Genomic DNA, 14626 nt, shown 5'->3' with positions numbered 1-14626 from the left:
CAGGCAGAGAGAGCGAGCGAGGGAGACACAGGCAGAGGGAGCGAGCTGGGGAGACACAGGCAGGGAGAGCGAGCGAGGGAGACACAGGCAGAGAGACCGAGCGAGATAGACACAGGCAGAGAGAGCGAGCGAGGGAGACACAGGCAGAGAGAGCGAGCGAGGGTGACACAGGCAGGGAGAGCGAGCTGGGGAGACACAGGCAGGGAGAGCGAGGGAGACACAGGCAGAGAGAGCGAGCTGGGGAGACACAGACAGAGAGCGAGAGAGGAAGACACAGGCAGAGCGAGCGAGAGAGACACAGGCAGAACGAGCGAGAGAGACACAGGCAGAGCGAGCGAGAGAGACAGGCAGAGAGAGTGAGAGAGACACAGGCAGAGCGAGCGAGGGAGACACAGGCAGAGAGAGTGAGAGAGACACAGGCAGGGCGAGCGAGGGATACACAGGCAGAGAGCGAGCGAGACACAGGCAGAGAGCGAGAGAGGGAGACACAGGTAGAGCGAGCGAGCAAGAAACAGAGAGCATGAGCAAGGGAGACACAGGCAGAGAGAGCGAGGGAGACACAGGCAGAGCGAGCGAGGGAGACACCGGCAGAGAGCGAGCAAGGGAGACACCGGCAGAGCGAGCGAGAGAGACACAGGCAGAGCGAGCGAGAGAGACACAGGCAGAGCGAGCGAGAGACACAGGCAGAGCGAGCGAGAGAGACACAGGCAGAGCGAGCGAGAGAGACACAGGCAGAGAGAGTGAGAGAGACACAGGCAGGGCGAGTGAGGGATACACAGGCAGAGAGCGAGCGAGAGAGACACAGGCAGAGAGCGAGAGAGGGAGACACAGGTAGAGCGAGCGAGCAAGAAACAGAGAGCATGAGCAAGGGAGACACAGGCAGAGCGAGTGAGCGAGGGAGACACAGGCAGAGAGCGAGAGAGGGAGACACAGGCAGAGCGAGCGAGGGAGACACAGGCAGAGAGAGTGAGAGAGACACAGGCAGAGTGAGCGAGAGAGACACAGGCAGAGCGAGCAAGAGAGACACCGGCAGAGAGAGCGAGGGTGACACCGGCAGAGAGAGCAAGGGAGACACAGACAGAGAGTGAGCAAGGGAGACACAGGCAGAGAGAGCGAGCTGGGGAGACACAGGCAGAGAGAGCGAGTGAGGGAGACACAGACAGAGAGAGCGAGCGAGGGAGACACAGGCAGAGAGACCGAGCAAGACAGACACAGGAAGAGAGAGCAAGTGAGGGAGACACAGGCAGAGTGAGTGAGCGAGGGGGACACAGGCAGGGAGAGCGAGCGAGGGAGACACAGGCAGGGAGAGCGAGCGAGGGAGACACAGGCAGGGGGAGACACAGGCAGGGAGAGCGGGCGAGGGAGACACAGGCAGAGAGAGCGAGCGAGGCAGACACAGGCAGAGAGAGAGAGCTGGGGAGACAAAGGCAGAGAGAACGAGCTGGGGAGACACAGGCAGAGAGAGTGAGCGAGACAAACACAGGCAGAGAGAGCAAGCTGGGGAAACACAGGCAGAGAGAGTGAGCGAGGGAGACACAGGCAGAGAGAGCGAGGGAGACACAGGCAGAGAGAGCGAGCTGGGAAGACACAGGCAGAGAGAGTGAGCGAGGGAGACACAGGGAGAGAGAGCGAGGGAGGGAGACACAGGCAGAGCGAGGGAGGGAGACACAGGCAGAGCGAGGGAGGGAGACACAGGCAGAGCGAGCGAGGGAGACACAGACAGAGAGTGAGCAAGGGAGACACAGGCAGAGAGAGCGAGCTGGGGAGACACAGGCAGAGAGAGCGAGTGAGGGAGACACAGACAGAGAGAGCGAGCGAGGGAGACACAGGCAGAGAGACCGAGCAAGACAGACACAGGCAGAGAGAGCAAGTGAGGGAGACACAGGCAGAGTGAGTGAGCGAGGGGGACACAGGCAGGGAGAGCGAGCGAGGGAGACACAGGCAGGGAGAGCGAGCGAGGGAGACACAGGCAGGGGGAGACACAGGCAGGGAGAGCGAGCGAGGGAGACACAGGCAGAGAGAGCGAGCGAGGCAGACACAGGCAGAGAGAGAGAGCTGGGGAGACAAAGGCAGAGAGAACGAGCTGGGGAGACACAGGCAGAGAGAGTGAGCGAGACAAACACAGGCAGAGAGAGCAAGCTGGGGAAACACAGGCAGAGAGAGTGAGCGAGGGAGACACAGGCAGAGAGAGCGAGGGAGACACAGGCAGAGAGAGCGAGCTGGGAAGACACAGGCAGAGAGAGTGAGCGAGGGAGACACAGGGAGAGAGAGCGAGGGAGGGAGACACAGGCAGAGCGAGGGAGGGAGACACAGGCAGAGCGAGGGAGGGAGACACAGGCAGAGCGAGGGAGGGAGACACAGGCAGAGCGAGCTGGGGGACACAGGGAGAGCGAGTGAGCTGGGGAGACACAGGCAGAGAGAGCAAGCGAGGGAGACACAGGCAGAGCGAGCGAGCGAGGGGGAGACAGGCAGAGAGAGCGAGCGAGAGAGACACAGGCAGAGAGAGAGAGCAAGGGAGACACAGGCAGAGAGAGAGAGCGAGGGAGACACAGGCAGAGAGAGCGAGCGAGAGAGACACAGGCAGAGAGAGAGAGCAAGGGAGACACAGGCAGAGAGAGAGAGCGAGGGAGACACAGGCAGAGAGAGCGAGCGAGAGAGACACAGGCAGAGAGAATGAGCGAGGGGGACACAGGCAGGGAGAGCGAGCGAGGGAGACACAGGCAGGGGGAGACACAGGCAGGGAGAGCGAGCGAGGGAGACACAGGCAGGGAGAGCGAGCGAGGGAGACACAGGCAGAGAGAGTGAGCGAGGGGGACACAGGCAGAGCAAGTGAGCGAGGGAGACACAGGGAGAGAGAGCGAGGGAGGGAGACACAGGCAGAGCGAGGGAGGGAGACACAGGCAGAGCGAGGGAGGGAGACACAGGCAGAGCGAGGGAGGGAGACACAGGCAGAGCGAGCTGGGGGGCCATGGGAGAGCGAGTGAGCGAGGGAGACACAGGCAGAGAGAGCGAGCTGGGGAGACACAGGGAGAGCGAGTGAGCTGGGGAGACACAGGCAGAGAGAGCGAGCGAGGGAGACACAGGCAGAGAGTGTGAGCTGGGGAGACACAGGCAGAGAGAGAGAGCAAGGGAGACACAGGCAGAGAGAGCGAGCGAGAGAGACACAGGCAGAGAGAGCGAGCGAGGGAGACACAGGCAGGGAGAGCGAGCGAGGGAGACACAGGCAGAGAGAGTGAGCGAGGGGGACACAGGCAGAGCAAGTGAGCGAGGGAGACACAGGGAGAGAGAGCGAGGGAGGGAGATACAGGCAGAGCGAGCGAGGGAGACACAGGCAGAGCGAGGGAGGGAGACACAGGCAGAGCGAGTGAGCGAGGGAGACATAGGCAGAGAGAGAGAGCTGGGGAGACACAGGCAGAGCGAGTGAGCGAGGGAGACACAGGCAGAGAGCGAGAGAGGGAGACACAGGCAGAGCGAGCGAGGGAGACACAGGCAGAGAGAGTGAGCGAGACAGACACAGGCAGGGAGAGCAAGGGAGACACAGGCAGAGCGAGTGAGCGAGGGAGACACAGGCAGAGAGCGAGAGAGGGAGACACAGGCAGAGCGAGCGAGGGAGACACAGGCAGAGAGCGCGAGCGAGACAGACACAGGCAGGGAGAGCGGGCGAGGGAGACACAGGCAGAGAGCGCAAGCTGGGGAGACAACAGGCAGGGAAAGCGAGCGAGGGAGACACAGGCAGAGAGAGCAAGGGAGACACAGGCAGAGAGAGCGAGCGGGGGAGACACAGGCAGAGAGAGCGAGCGAGGGAGACACAGGCAGAGAGAGCGAGGGAGACACAGGCAGAGAGAGCGAGGGAGACACAGGCAGAGAGAGCAAGGGAGACACAGGCAGAGAGAGCAAGGGAGACACAGGCAGAGAGAGCGAGCGCGGGAGACACAGGCAGAGAGAGCGAGGGAGACACAGGCAGAGTGAGGGAGCGAGGGAGGCACAGGCAGAGAGAGCGAGAGAGGGAGACACAGGCAGAGAGAACGAGAGAGGGAGACACAGACAGAGAGAGCGAGCGAGGGAGACACAGGCAGGGAGAGCGAGCGAGGGAGACACAGGCAGAGCGAGCGTGCGTGGGAGACACAGGCAGGGAGAGCGAGCGAGGGATACACAGGCAAAGAGAGTGAGCGAGGGAGACACAGGCAGAGCAAGTGAGGGAGGGAGACACAGGCAGAGCGAGGGAGGGAGACACAGGCAGAGCGAGGGAGGGAGACACAGGCAGAGCGAGCTGGAGGGACACAGGGAGAGCGAGTGAGCTGGGGAAACACAGGCAGAGAGAGCGAGCTGGGGAAACACAGGCAGAGAGAGCGAGCGAGGGAGACACAGGCAGAGCGAGCGAGGGGGAGACAGGCAGAGAGAGCGAGGGAGACACAGGCAGAGAGAGCGAGGGAGACACAGGCAGAGCGAGCTGGGGGGACACAGGGAGAGCGAGGGAGACACAGGCAGAGAGAGAGAGCAAGGGAGACACAGGCAGAGAGAGAGAGCGAGACAGACACAGGCAGAGAGAGCGAGCGAGGGAGACACAGGCAGGGAGAGCGAACGAGACAGACACAGGCAGAGAGAGCGAGCGAGGGAGACACAGGCAGAGAGAGCGGGCGAGGGAGACACAGGCAGAGAGCGCGAGCTGGGGAGACACAGGCAGGGAGAGCAAGCTGGGGAGACACAGGCAGAGCGAGCGAGGGAGACACAGGCAGAGAGAGCGGGCGAGGGAGACACAGGCAGAGAGCGCGAGCTGGGGAGACACAGGCAGGGAGAGCAAGCTGGGGAGACACAGGCAGAGCGAGCGAGGGAGACACAGGCAGAGCGAGGGAGGGAGACACAGGCAGAGCGAGGGAGGGAGACACAGGCAGAGCGAGGGAGGGATACACAGGCAGAGCGAGGGAGGGAGACACAGGCAGAGCGAGGGAGGGAGACACAGGCAGAGCGAGGGAGGGAGACACAGGGAGAGAGAACGAGCTGGGGTGACACAGGCAGAGAGTGTGAGCGAGGGAGACACAGGCAGAACAAGCGAGCGAGGGGGAGACAGGCAGAGAGAGCGAGGGAGGGAGACACAGGCAGAGTGAGCGAGGGAGGCACGGAGAGAGAGAGGGAGACACAGGGAGAGGGAGCGAGGGAGGGAGACACAGGCAGAGCGAGCGAGGGAGACACAGGCAGAGAGAGAGAGCTGGGGAGACACAGGCAGAGCGAGCGAGCTGGGGTGACACAGGCAGAGAGTGTGAGCGAGGGAGAAACAGAGAGAGAGAGAGACTGGAGCAGGTGGGTAAAAGCACAGAAGGGCAGGCTTGAATCAAAATCAAACGGACACACTACCCCATGCATCCCCATGAACAGACAGGCGATCCCCCTCACATCCTACTTACAATTTGGTGTCCTGTGCCTCTTTGTGCATAATTTCCAGGATCATCTGACAGGCAGCAGTACATCCCTCAGCTGTCGAGTGAATGCTGATGGGTTTCTCTGCCGCGCCAGCATTCTCCTTCCGATGGATGTCGATTCTAAGGCGGGTGAGGGGGGGGACAAAGATCGGAGAGTAGAGCATGTCTCATGATAACAGAAGAGACACAGGTCAGGCTTGGTGTAGGATATCTATTGTGACAGTGAGTGGGGGGAGAAGCAGGCAGGGTCCAGAGGAAAGCACCCAGGCCCACAGCATCTAGCATGGCCTCTGCTGCAAGAACTGTGAATGGTCAGCTCATTGGCTTTAACCTCAACACCAACCCGTCACACAACTGCCAGGAAACTTAATCATCGCCACCTTCCTGGCAAAGAGAAGGAAGAGATGAGATTTAACAGAGTTCAAAATCCGTAGGGATCGGGACACAGTAGATGGAGAGGAACAGTTCCCACTGGTGGATGGGTCAATAAACAACGGTCACCGTTTTCAGGTGACGAACTAAAAGAACAACAGGGACAAGAGGAACAAGCTTGGCACAGCCAGGAGGTGGGGTCTGGGTTGCACCGTCTCAGTGTCACAGCCAGGAGGTGGGGTCTGGGTTGCACCGTCTCAGTGTCACAGCCAGGAGGTGGGGTCTGGGTTGCACCGTCTCAGTGTCACGGCCAGGAGGTGGGGTCTGGGTTGCACCGTCTCAGTGTCACAGCCAGGAGGTGGGGTCTGGGTTGCACCGTCTCAGTGTCACGGAGACAGATTCAATGGTGGCACTGCAGCCGGAATTGGATAATTCTCTGGAAAGCTTTGGCGACAGACAGGGAAAGACGGGGAGGGGGGGACTCGGCAAGTCGCCCTTACAGAGAGTTAGACCAGACATGGCTAGCTGAATGGCTTCCTCTGTGCTGCAACCATTCCAAGACTCAATGAACAGGAAACCGGACTAACCCACACCACTAACCCAATGGGAGGCTTGGGCGTCGCCAGCATCCCCCACCCCTCCCCCCCCCGGCTCCCACCCTCCAATGGGAAGCTTGGGCGTCACCAGCATCCACCCCCCCCCCCCCCCCCCCCCCCCGGCTCCCACCCTCCAATGGGAGGCTTGGGCGTCGCCAGCATCCCCCCCTCCCCCCCCCCCCGGCTCCCACCCTCCAATGGGAAGCTTGGGCGTCGCCAGCATCCACACCCCCCCCCCCCCCCCCCCGGCTCCCACCCTCCAATGGGAAGCTTGGGCGTCGCCAGCATCCCCCCCCCCCCCCCCGGCTCCCACCCTCCAATGGGAAGCTGGGGCGTCGCCAGCATCCACCCCCCTCTCCCCCCCAGCTCCCACCCTCCAATGGGAAGCTTGGGCCTCACCAGCAACCCCCCCCCCCCTCCAATGGGAAGCTTGGGCCTCGCCAGCATCCCCCACCCCCCCCCCCCATGGGAAGCTTGGGCCTCGCCAGCAAACCCCCCCCCCCCCCCCCCCTCCAATGGGAAGCTTGGGCCTCGCCAGCAAACCCCCCCCCCCCCCCCCCCCCCGGCTCCCACCCTCCAATGGGAAGCTTGGGCCTCGCCAGCATCTCCTCTCCTCCCCCCCCCACCCCACCCCCCCCCGCCCCCCAGCACCCTGCTCCCACCGTTCAATGCCCCATATGAGGGGCCTGTCTGGTAACATGACTCCCTCCCACTGGTGTCCAAATTTGAAGTTAAGTTGGATGGAGTGTCTGTCAACTCCATACAGCAGGATGAGTGTGAACACCACTCACTGACACCCCCCCCCCCCAATCACATCCACGTCACCTCAGCACTTACTTTGACTGGGTCTGTTGGGTTACGTTCTTGATGGTCAACCCCTCCTTTCCGATAATGGCACCTACGAACTGCGTGGGCACGAGGATCCGCAGGGGGACATCTAGCTGCTTGTGCGAGGGTACGGCGCCCGCGGACTGGCTGTGCTCCCGGGCAGGCCGACTCCCGGGACCTCGCCGTGGCCGCTGTGCTGGGAGCTGCAAAGCCTCTTCGTCCGGGATGTAAGAGATCCTCAAGGCGTACCTTTCAAACTGGTGGCCATTCAACTTCTCGATTGCGCTGAAGGAGAAGAGAGGTTTGCGACATTACTTTCTCCACACACAACGAAAACATCTCAAATCTTCACTCCCAGCAGAATGTTTTCGAACATCCAAACGGTATCCATTAAATTCAAACACAAGGTGCTTCCTCTGGTTCGGGAGTCTCGAACCAGGGCGCACAATTTCAAAATAAGGGAAGCCACTTAGGACCGAGCTGAGGAGAATTTCTTATTACTCAGAGGGATGTGAACCTTTGGAATTCCCTACTCCATCGGGCTGTAGAAGCTCAATCAAAATAGAGATTGACAGATTTCTAAACACCAATGACAGAAAAGAGAGGTGCATATAGTGTTGGAGGGAAAGACTTTGGGCGGAATTCGACCCCTCCGCCAAGTCGGAGAATCGTTGGGGGGCAGCGTGAATCCCGCCCCGCCGCCGAATTCTCCAGCGCCTGTTTTCGGGCGGGGTTCATGCCGCGCCAGTCAGGGGCCGCCCCGGCAATTGTCCGGGTCCCGATGGGCTGAGCGGCCACCTTCTTTTGGCCAGTCCCACTGGCGTGAAATGGACATTGTCCATCACGGAGGGACCTGGCTGGTGCCATCTACCACAGTCCTCGGTGGTGGGTGGGGTGGGGGGGGGAAACGGGAGGATCCGGCCCCGGGAGGGCCCTCACAGTGGCCTGGTCCGTGATCGGGGCCCACCGATCTGCGGGTGGGCCTGTGCCATGGGGACACTCTTTCCCTCCGCGTCGACATCAGTAGGGCTCCGCCATGGCCGGCGCGGAGAAGAAACCCCCTGCGCATGCACAGGAAACACGCCAGCGGTTCTGCGCATGCGCAGGACTACGGCCCTTCATCACCAGTTGGCACGGCACCAACCACTCCGTCGCCAGCCTAGCCCCCGGAAGTGCGGAGGATTCCGCAACTTCCGGGTGGCCCCACGCCGGAATGGTTCGCACCATTCTTGGCGCCAGCGCGGGCCATCCCATTGCGGGAGAATCCTGCCCATTGAAGTGGATGATCAGCTGTGATCGTATTAAATGGCTGTTGGGCTGAATGGCCTGTTCCTGCTCCGGGTGCCAACGTACTAGCATTTACCCTCCTTGCCAGCTAATAGCCTTGATTTTACCTACCAGTCCCTGTTATCCCTTCTAAGTTGACAGCTGGGGCTCAACTGGTAGAACTCTCGCCCTCAGAGTCAGACCATGAGCCAGATTCTCCGACTCTGAGGTCAAGTGCATAGGATCTGTGGCATTTTACGTGGAAAATAATTGGCGGCGGCCCCCTCACCGATGCTGTAAACCCTGAGGGGCTAGAAGCTGCACATGGAAAAACTCTTGGCCTCCACAAAATAAACGGCCTTGTCTATGGCCGCGCATGTGCACGGCAACGTCCTGCAGCAGTCGTGCAGTAAAACATGGTGCCAGTCGTGTGCGGACACGACCAGCCAGATAGTGCCCCCCTGACCACCCGCAATCAGTCCCACCCAGCCCTCACGGAAGAGACCCCCCCCCCCACCTCTGGCCAGCAGCACAGCTGACGCCCGACTGTGGCGGCACTGGAGACATTCCGCAGCCGTCACGCCGGGTTCCCGCATGGCTAAGACCAGAAGTGAACAGCACCGTCGTGAACTCGGCCCATCAGGGGCGGAGTATCGGGGGGTGGGGGGGCCTTCAGATGACGCGCTGGAGCCTTTCCAACGGTGTGTGGCGCACGCCGTGATGATGCCATTTCAGAGGAAGCGGAGCATACGAAACCTGCGTCAAAGAGGCGCCGCCCCCGATTTTGTTGTAAAAGGGAATTCTCCGTCCGATTGCTGATTACAAAATCGGCGTCGGGGAACGGAGAATCTCACACCATGAGTCAAGCCCCACTCGAGCACAGCAGTGAGGGAGTGCTGCACTGCCAGAGGTGCCTTTGTTTGGATGAGATGTAAAATGGAGACCGTGTCTCCTTTCAGGTCAATGTAAAAGATCTAAAGGCACCTTTTAAAGACTGCCGAGTATCCTGGACAACATTTTTAAAAAGTACCTTTATTGAAGTTTTCAAATTTTTACAAATATCGCATCAAAACAAAAGAAAAAGTGAAAAAGATGCTGTAGGTGTCACGGCTAAACAGGAACACAAATCCCGCATTCCATGTTCGGCTGAACTTGTTAAATCAGGATAATTACACCCGCATACCAGGATAATGCACACCCGCATCATTCACTTCCCTGTAAATGGAAAACATTGATAACATCTCAACAGAACAGGGAGCAAAGTGCAGGAAAATAACCAAGTTGCAGATATACAAGGCAGTGCTCAGGATAAAAACTTCTTCACTGGCGTACAAAGGAAGCCAAAATAAAGGATGAGGCAGGATCCGGATCAATGAGCACTCTTCCGGATCCAGCAATCAAAGCACGAGAGCCATTGGATTGGATTTGTTGTCACGTAAAAGAACAAAAGTATTGTTCTGCATACAGTTCAGACAGATCATTCTGTCTGGGGGGGGGGGGGGGGGGGGGGGTAGACAGAGTCAATGGATGGGAGGCAGGTTTGTGTGATGGACTGGGCTGTGTTCACGACTCTGCAGTTTCTTATGGTCTTGGGCCGAGCAGTTGCCATACTGGGCTGTGATGCAGCCACATAGGATGCTTTCTATGGTGGATCTGTAACAGTTAGTAAGAGTCAATGTGGACATGTCAAATTCCTTTGTTTCCTGAGGAAGTATAGGCGCTGTTGTGCTTTCTTGGTGGTCGCGTCGACGTGGGGGGACAAGGACAGATTTTTGGTGATGCGCACACCTAGGAATTTGAAGCTGTCAACCATCTCCACCTCAGCCCGGTTGATGTGGACAGAGGTGTGTACAGTACTTTGCTTCCTAAAGTCAATTATCAGCTCTTGCTGACATTGAGGTAGAGAACTCCAATTGGTTCTCTACCTCCCTCCTGTACTCTGACTCGTCGTTGTTCGAGATCCGGCTCACTACGATCGTGTCATCAGCAAACCTGCAGATGGAGTTGGAGCCAAATTTTGCCACAGTCATCAGAACATAAGCTCCGGCTGGGAGGAATGACTCGACCGGTTCAGCCAACCACAACACCTCCTTTTTTTTCTTCTTTTAAAAAAAATAAATTTAGAGTACCCGATTATTTTTTTTTCCATCATTAAGTGGCAATTTGGGATGGTCAATTCACCTACCCTGCACATCTTTTGGGTTGTGGGGGTGAGACCCACGCTGACACGGGGAGAATATGCAAACTCCACACGGACAGTGACAGTGATCGAACCTAGGACCTCGGCGACGTGAAGCAGCAGTGCTAACTGCTGCTTGGTCAAAGCTTTGACAAAGAGTCATCGGACTCGAAACGTTAGCTCTTTTCTTTCCCTACAGATGCTGCCAGACCTGCTGAGATTTTCCAGCATTTTCTCTTTCGTTTCAGATTCCAGCATCCGCAGTAATTTGCTTTTATCTGTGGTGGGTAAGTTGTAAGAAGGTATTCTGAGATCAGGATCTAATAATAATAATCTTTATCATCACTAGTAGGCTTACATTGACACTGCAATAAAGTTACTGTAAAAAGCCCCTAGTCGCCACATTCCAGTGTCTGTTCGGGTTCACTGAGGGAGAATTCAGAATGTCCAAATTACCTTCTATAGGTGGTTGTATAGGGTTGTTTGCCAAATTTAGGAGGCATGGTTAGTAAGTTTGCAGATGACATCAAAATTGGTGGCACAGTGGATAGTGAAGAAGGCTATCTGGGATTGCCGAGGGATCTTAATCAATTGGGCCAGTGGGTCGATAAATGGCAGATGGAGTTTAATTTAGATAAATGTGAGGTGATGCATTTTGGTAGATTGAATTGGGGCAGGACCTACTCTGTTAATGGTAGGGAGTAGGGGAGAGTTATAGAACAAAGAGATCTAGGGGTACAGGTTCATAGCTCCTTGAAGATGGAGTTGCAGGTGGGCAGGATGGTGAAGAAGGCATTCGGCATGCTTGGTTTCATTGGTCAGAACATTGAATACAGGAGTTGGGGCGTCTTGTTGAAGTTGTACAAGACATTAGTAAGACCACTCATGGAATACTGTGTTCAGTTCTGGTCACCCTATTATAGAAAGGATACTATTAAACTAGAAAGAGAACAGAAAAGATTTATGAGAATGCTACCAGGACTTGATGGTCTGAGTTATAAGGAGAGGCTAAGTAGGCTGGGACTTTATTCCCTGGAATGTAGGGGGCTTAGGGGTGATCTTATAGAGGTCTATAAAATAATGAGGGGCATAGGTAAGGTAGATAGTCAACATCTTTTCGCAAAGGTAGGGGAATCTAAAACTAGAGGGCATACGTTTAAGGTAAGAAGGGAGATGTACAAAATGGACCAGAGGGGCAATTTTTTTCACAGAGGGTGGTGAGCGTCTGGTATAAACTGCCAGAGGCAGGAGTAGTGGCGGGTACAATTTTGTCTTTTAAAAGCATTTATACAATTATATGGGAAAGCTGGGTATAGAGGGTTAGAGGCCAAATGCAGACAATTGGGACTAGCTTAGTGGTAAAAGGTGAGCAGCATGGACAGGTTGGGCCGAAGGGCCTGTTTTCATGCTGTAAACCTCCAAGATTCTATGGTGGATATTACACTGGGGTACAGTACTGGTGGGTACAAACCTGTCACTGCATAACACTGGGGTACAGTACTAGTGGGGAAGGTTTGTCACTGGGGTACAGCACTTGAGGGTACAGGTCTGTCACTGGGATACAGTACTGGTGGGTACAAACCTATCACTGTATAACACTGGGGTACAGCACTGGTGGGTACAAGCCTATCACTGTATAACACTGGGGTACAAGGACTTCCGGTGGAGGCTATGAAGGAGTAAGTCGCACATTTGGTGGCTCCCGCTCGGGTCGGACTTTTGGACCTTTTCCCCCGATTTTCTACCGGACTTGAACTGTAAAACTGATGACAGAGGCAATTGTGTACTGAATTCCCACATCGGTACATGGAGAGAAGGACTAGAACTGCTTGTAAAGGCAGAAACAGAAAGACAGAGAAGGCTTGGGCTGAAGCTGCAGCGGGAGACAGCATGGCGGAGGGCTGGACCTCTGGTTTGTCGACCCAGCAGTCTATGGAGCAGCTGGTGCAAGTCATTCAGGAAGGCTTTGCTACGCAGAAACGGGACTGCTTGGACCCGATAAACGGGTCGATTGAGCGGTTGAAGCATAAATTGGACGCCCAAGATCGGGCGATCCAGAAGGTGGAGAAGGCGCTGGCTGAGCAGGAGGAACATCAGACTGTGGTGGAGCTGGAGGTGGGGATGCTGAGGGACCAGCAGAAGAAGCTTCTGGAGAAGGTGGAGGACCTTAAAAATAGGTCCCGCCGGCAGAACCTAAGAATCATTGGGCTCCCGGAGGGGTCCGAAGGAGCAGATGCTGGGGCGTACATCGCAGATACGTTTGAGAAGCTGCTGGGGATGGGGCATTCTCCCGGCCCTTGGAGGTGGACAGGGCTCACAGAGCACTCGTGAGGAAGCCGCATATGGGAGACCTCCCTGAGGGCAATGGTGGCAAGACTCCACAGATTCTCGGACAAGGAGGGCATTCTACAGTGGGCCAAGCAGACACGGAGCTGTAAGTGGAACAATAGCATCCTGTGGGTTTACCAGCACCTGATTGTAGAGGTGGCCAGGAGGAGAGCAGGCTTCAACCAGATTAGGTCAATTCTTTTTAAGAAAAAGGTGAAGTTTGGGCTGTTATAGAACATAGAACATAGAACAGTACAGCACAGAACAAGCCCTTCGGCCCTCGATGTTGTGCCGAGCCATGATCACCCTACTCAAACCCACGCTATACCCGTAACCCAACAACCCCCCCCTTAACCTTACTTTTAGGACACTACGGGCAATTTAGCATGGCCAATCCACCTAACCCGCACATCTTTGGAATGTGGGAGGAAACCGGAGCACCCGGAGGAAACCCACGCACACGCGGGGAGGACGTGCAGACTCCGCACAGACAGTGACCCAGCCGGGAATCGAACCTGGGACCCTGGAGCTGTGAAGCATTTATGCTAACCACCATGCTACCACGCTGCCCCGTCTCTGGGTCATGCCTGGGTCATACCCAGCCCGTCTCTGGGTCATGCATGAGGATCAGCACTTCTACTTCAGGTCGCCTGAGGACGCGTTGGACTTTGCGAAAAAGGGCTGGTGATGGATTGAGAACTTTTGAACTTGGCTGCAATGTTCATGTTTTTGTTTCTTTTTCGTTTTGTTTCTCTTTTTGTAAACAGTTTCTCATTTTGTGTTTCATGGAAGGTGATGGTGATGCCATTTGCATTCATTTGGAACCAGCTGCAGAGCTGAGTGAGTTACGGTTTTCATTTGCACTGTTGGGAGATGGAGGTGTGCTTGTTTTGATCTTGATGTTTTTCTGTTGGGCAATTGTGTGGGGATTGTTTGATGTTGGAGTTTGTATGAAGGGGGGGAGATAATGGGTGGGGGTAGTCACGTGTTTCACTCGGGCTTAATTCAAAGACTAGAGGGATCGCGATCCTGATCAATAAGCGGGTGGTGTTTGAGGCGGGTAGAATAATCTCAGACGTGGGAGGTCGGTACATCATGGTCAGTGAGAAGCTAGAGGGGGTGCAGGTGGTATTATTGAATGTGTATGCGCCAAATTGGGATGATGTGGAGTTTATAAAGAGGATGCTGGGGAAGATACCGGACCTGGACTCACACAGGTTGGTCATGTGAGGGGACTTCAACACAGTTTGACCTTGGCTTGGACCGGTCAAGCTCGAAAACGGGCAGGGTGCCAGCAATGGCAAAGGAACTAAGAGGGTTCATGGAGCAGATCGGGGGGTGGATCCATGGAGGTTTGGGCAGCCGAGGGTGAAGGAGTTCTCCTTCTACTCACACATGCATAAAGTGTACCCCCAGATTGATTTCTTTATTCTGACAGGGCCTTACTGGCCAGGGTGGTGGAATCGGGATACTCTGCGATCACAATCTCAGACCATGCTCCACACTGGGTTGACCTGCAGGTTAGTAAAGACAGTAACCAGCGCCCGCACTGGAGGTTGGATGTGGGACTTTTGGCGGATGAAGGGGTTTGCGAGCGGCTGAGGAAATGTATTCAGAGCTATCTGCAGGTCAATGACACG

At 56.6% G+C, this 14626-nt stretch overlaps 1 protein-coding gene across 4 annotated transcripts in view; it reads right to left on the bottom strand.

The window, feature by feature from the left end:
• igf2bp2a (insulin-like growth factor 2 mRNA binding protein 2a) overlaps positions 1-14626 on the bottom strand; it is a 246149-nt gene that overhangs the window by 81728 nt on the left and 149795 nt on the right. For all 4 annotated transcript variants that reach the window (XM_038786815.1, XM_038786799.1, XM_038786808.1 and 1 more), the window contains exons 6-7: positions 7223-7498; positions 5403-5537 (exon numbers count right to left, since the gene is read on the bottom strand). In XM_038786815.1, coding sequence (XP_038642743.1) covers positions 5403-5537; positions 7223-7498 — 411 coding nt within the window. The remainder of the gene's footprint in view (positions 1-5402; positions 5538-7222; positions 7499-14626) is intronic.

The sequence above is a fragment of the Scyliorhinus canicula genome, chromosome 2 (assembly GCF_902713615.1).
Source record: "Scyliorhinus canicula chromosome 2, sScyCan1.1, whole genome shotgun sequence".
NCBI lineage: Eukaryota > Metazoa > Chordata > Chondrichthyes > Carcharhiniformes > Scyliorhinidae > Scyliorhinus > Scyliorhinus canicula.
Note: the sequence above shows the minus strand (reverse complement) of the source record. Positions and strands in the feature narration are given on the sequence as shown.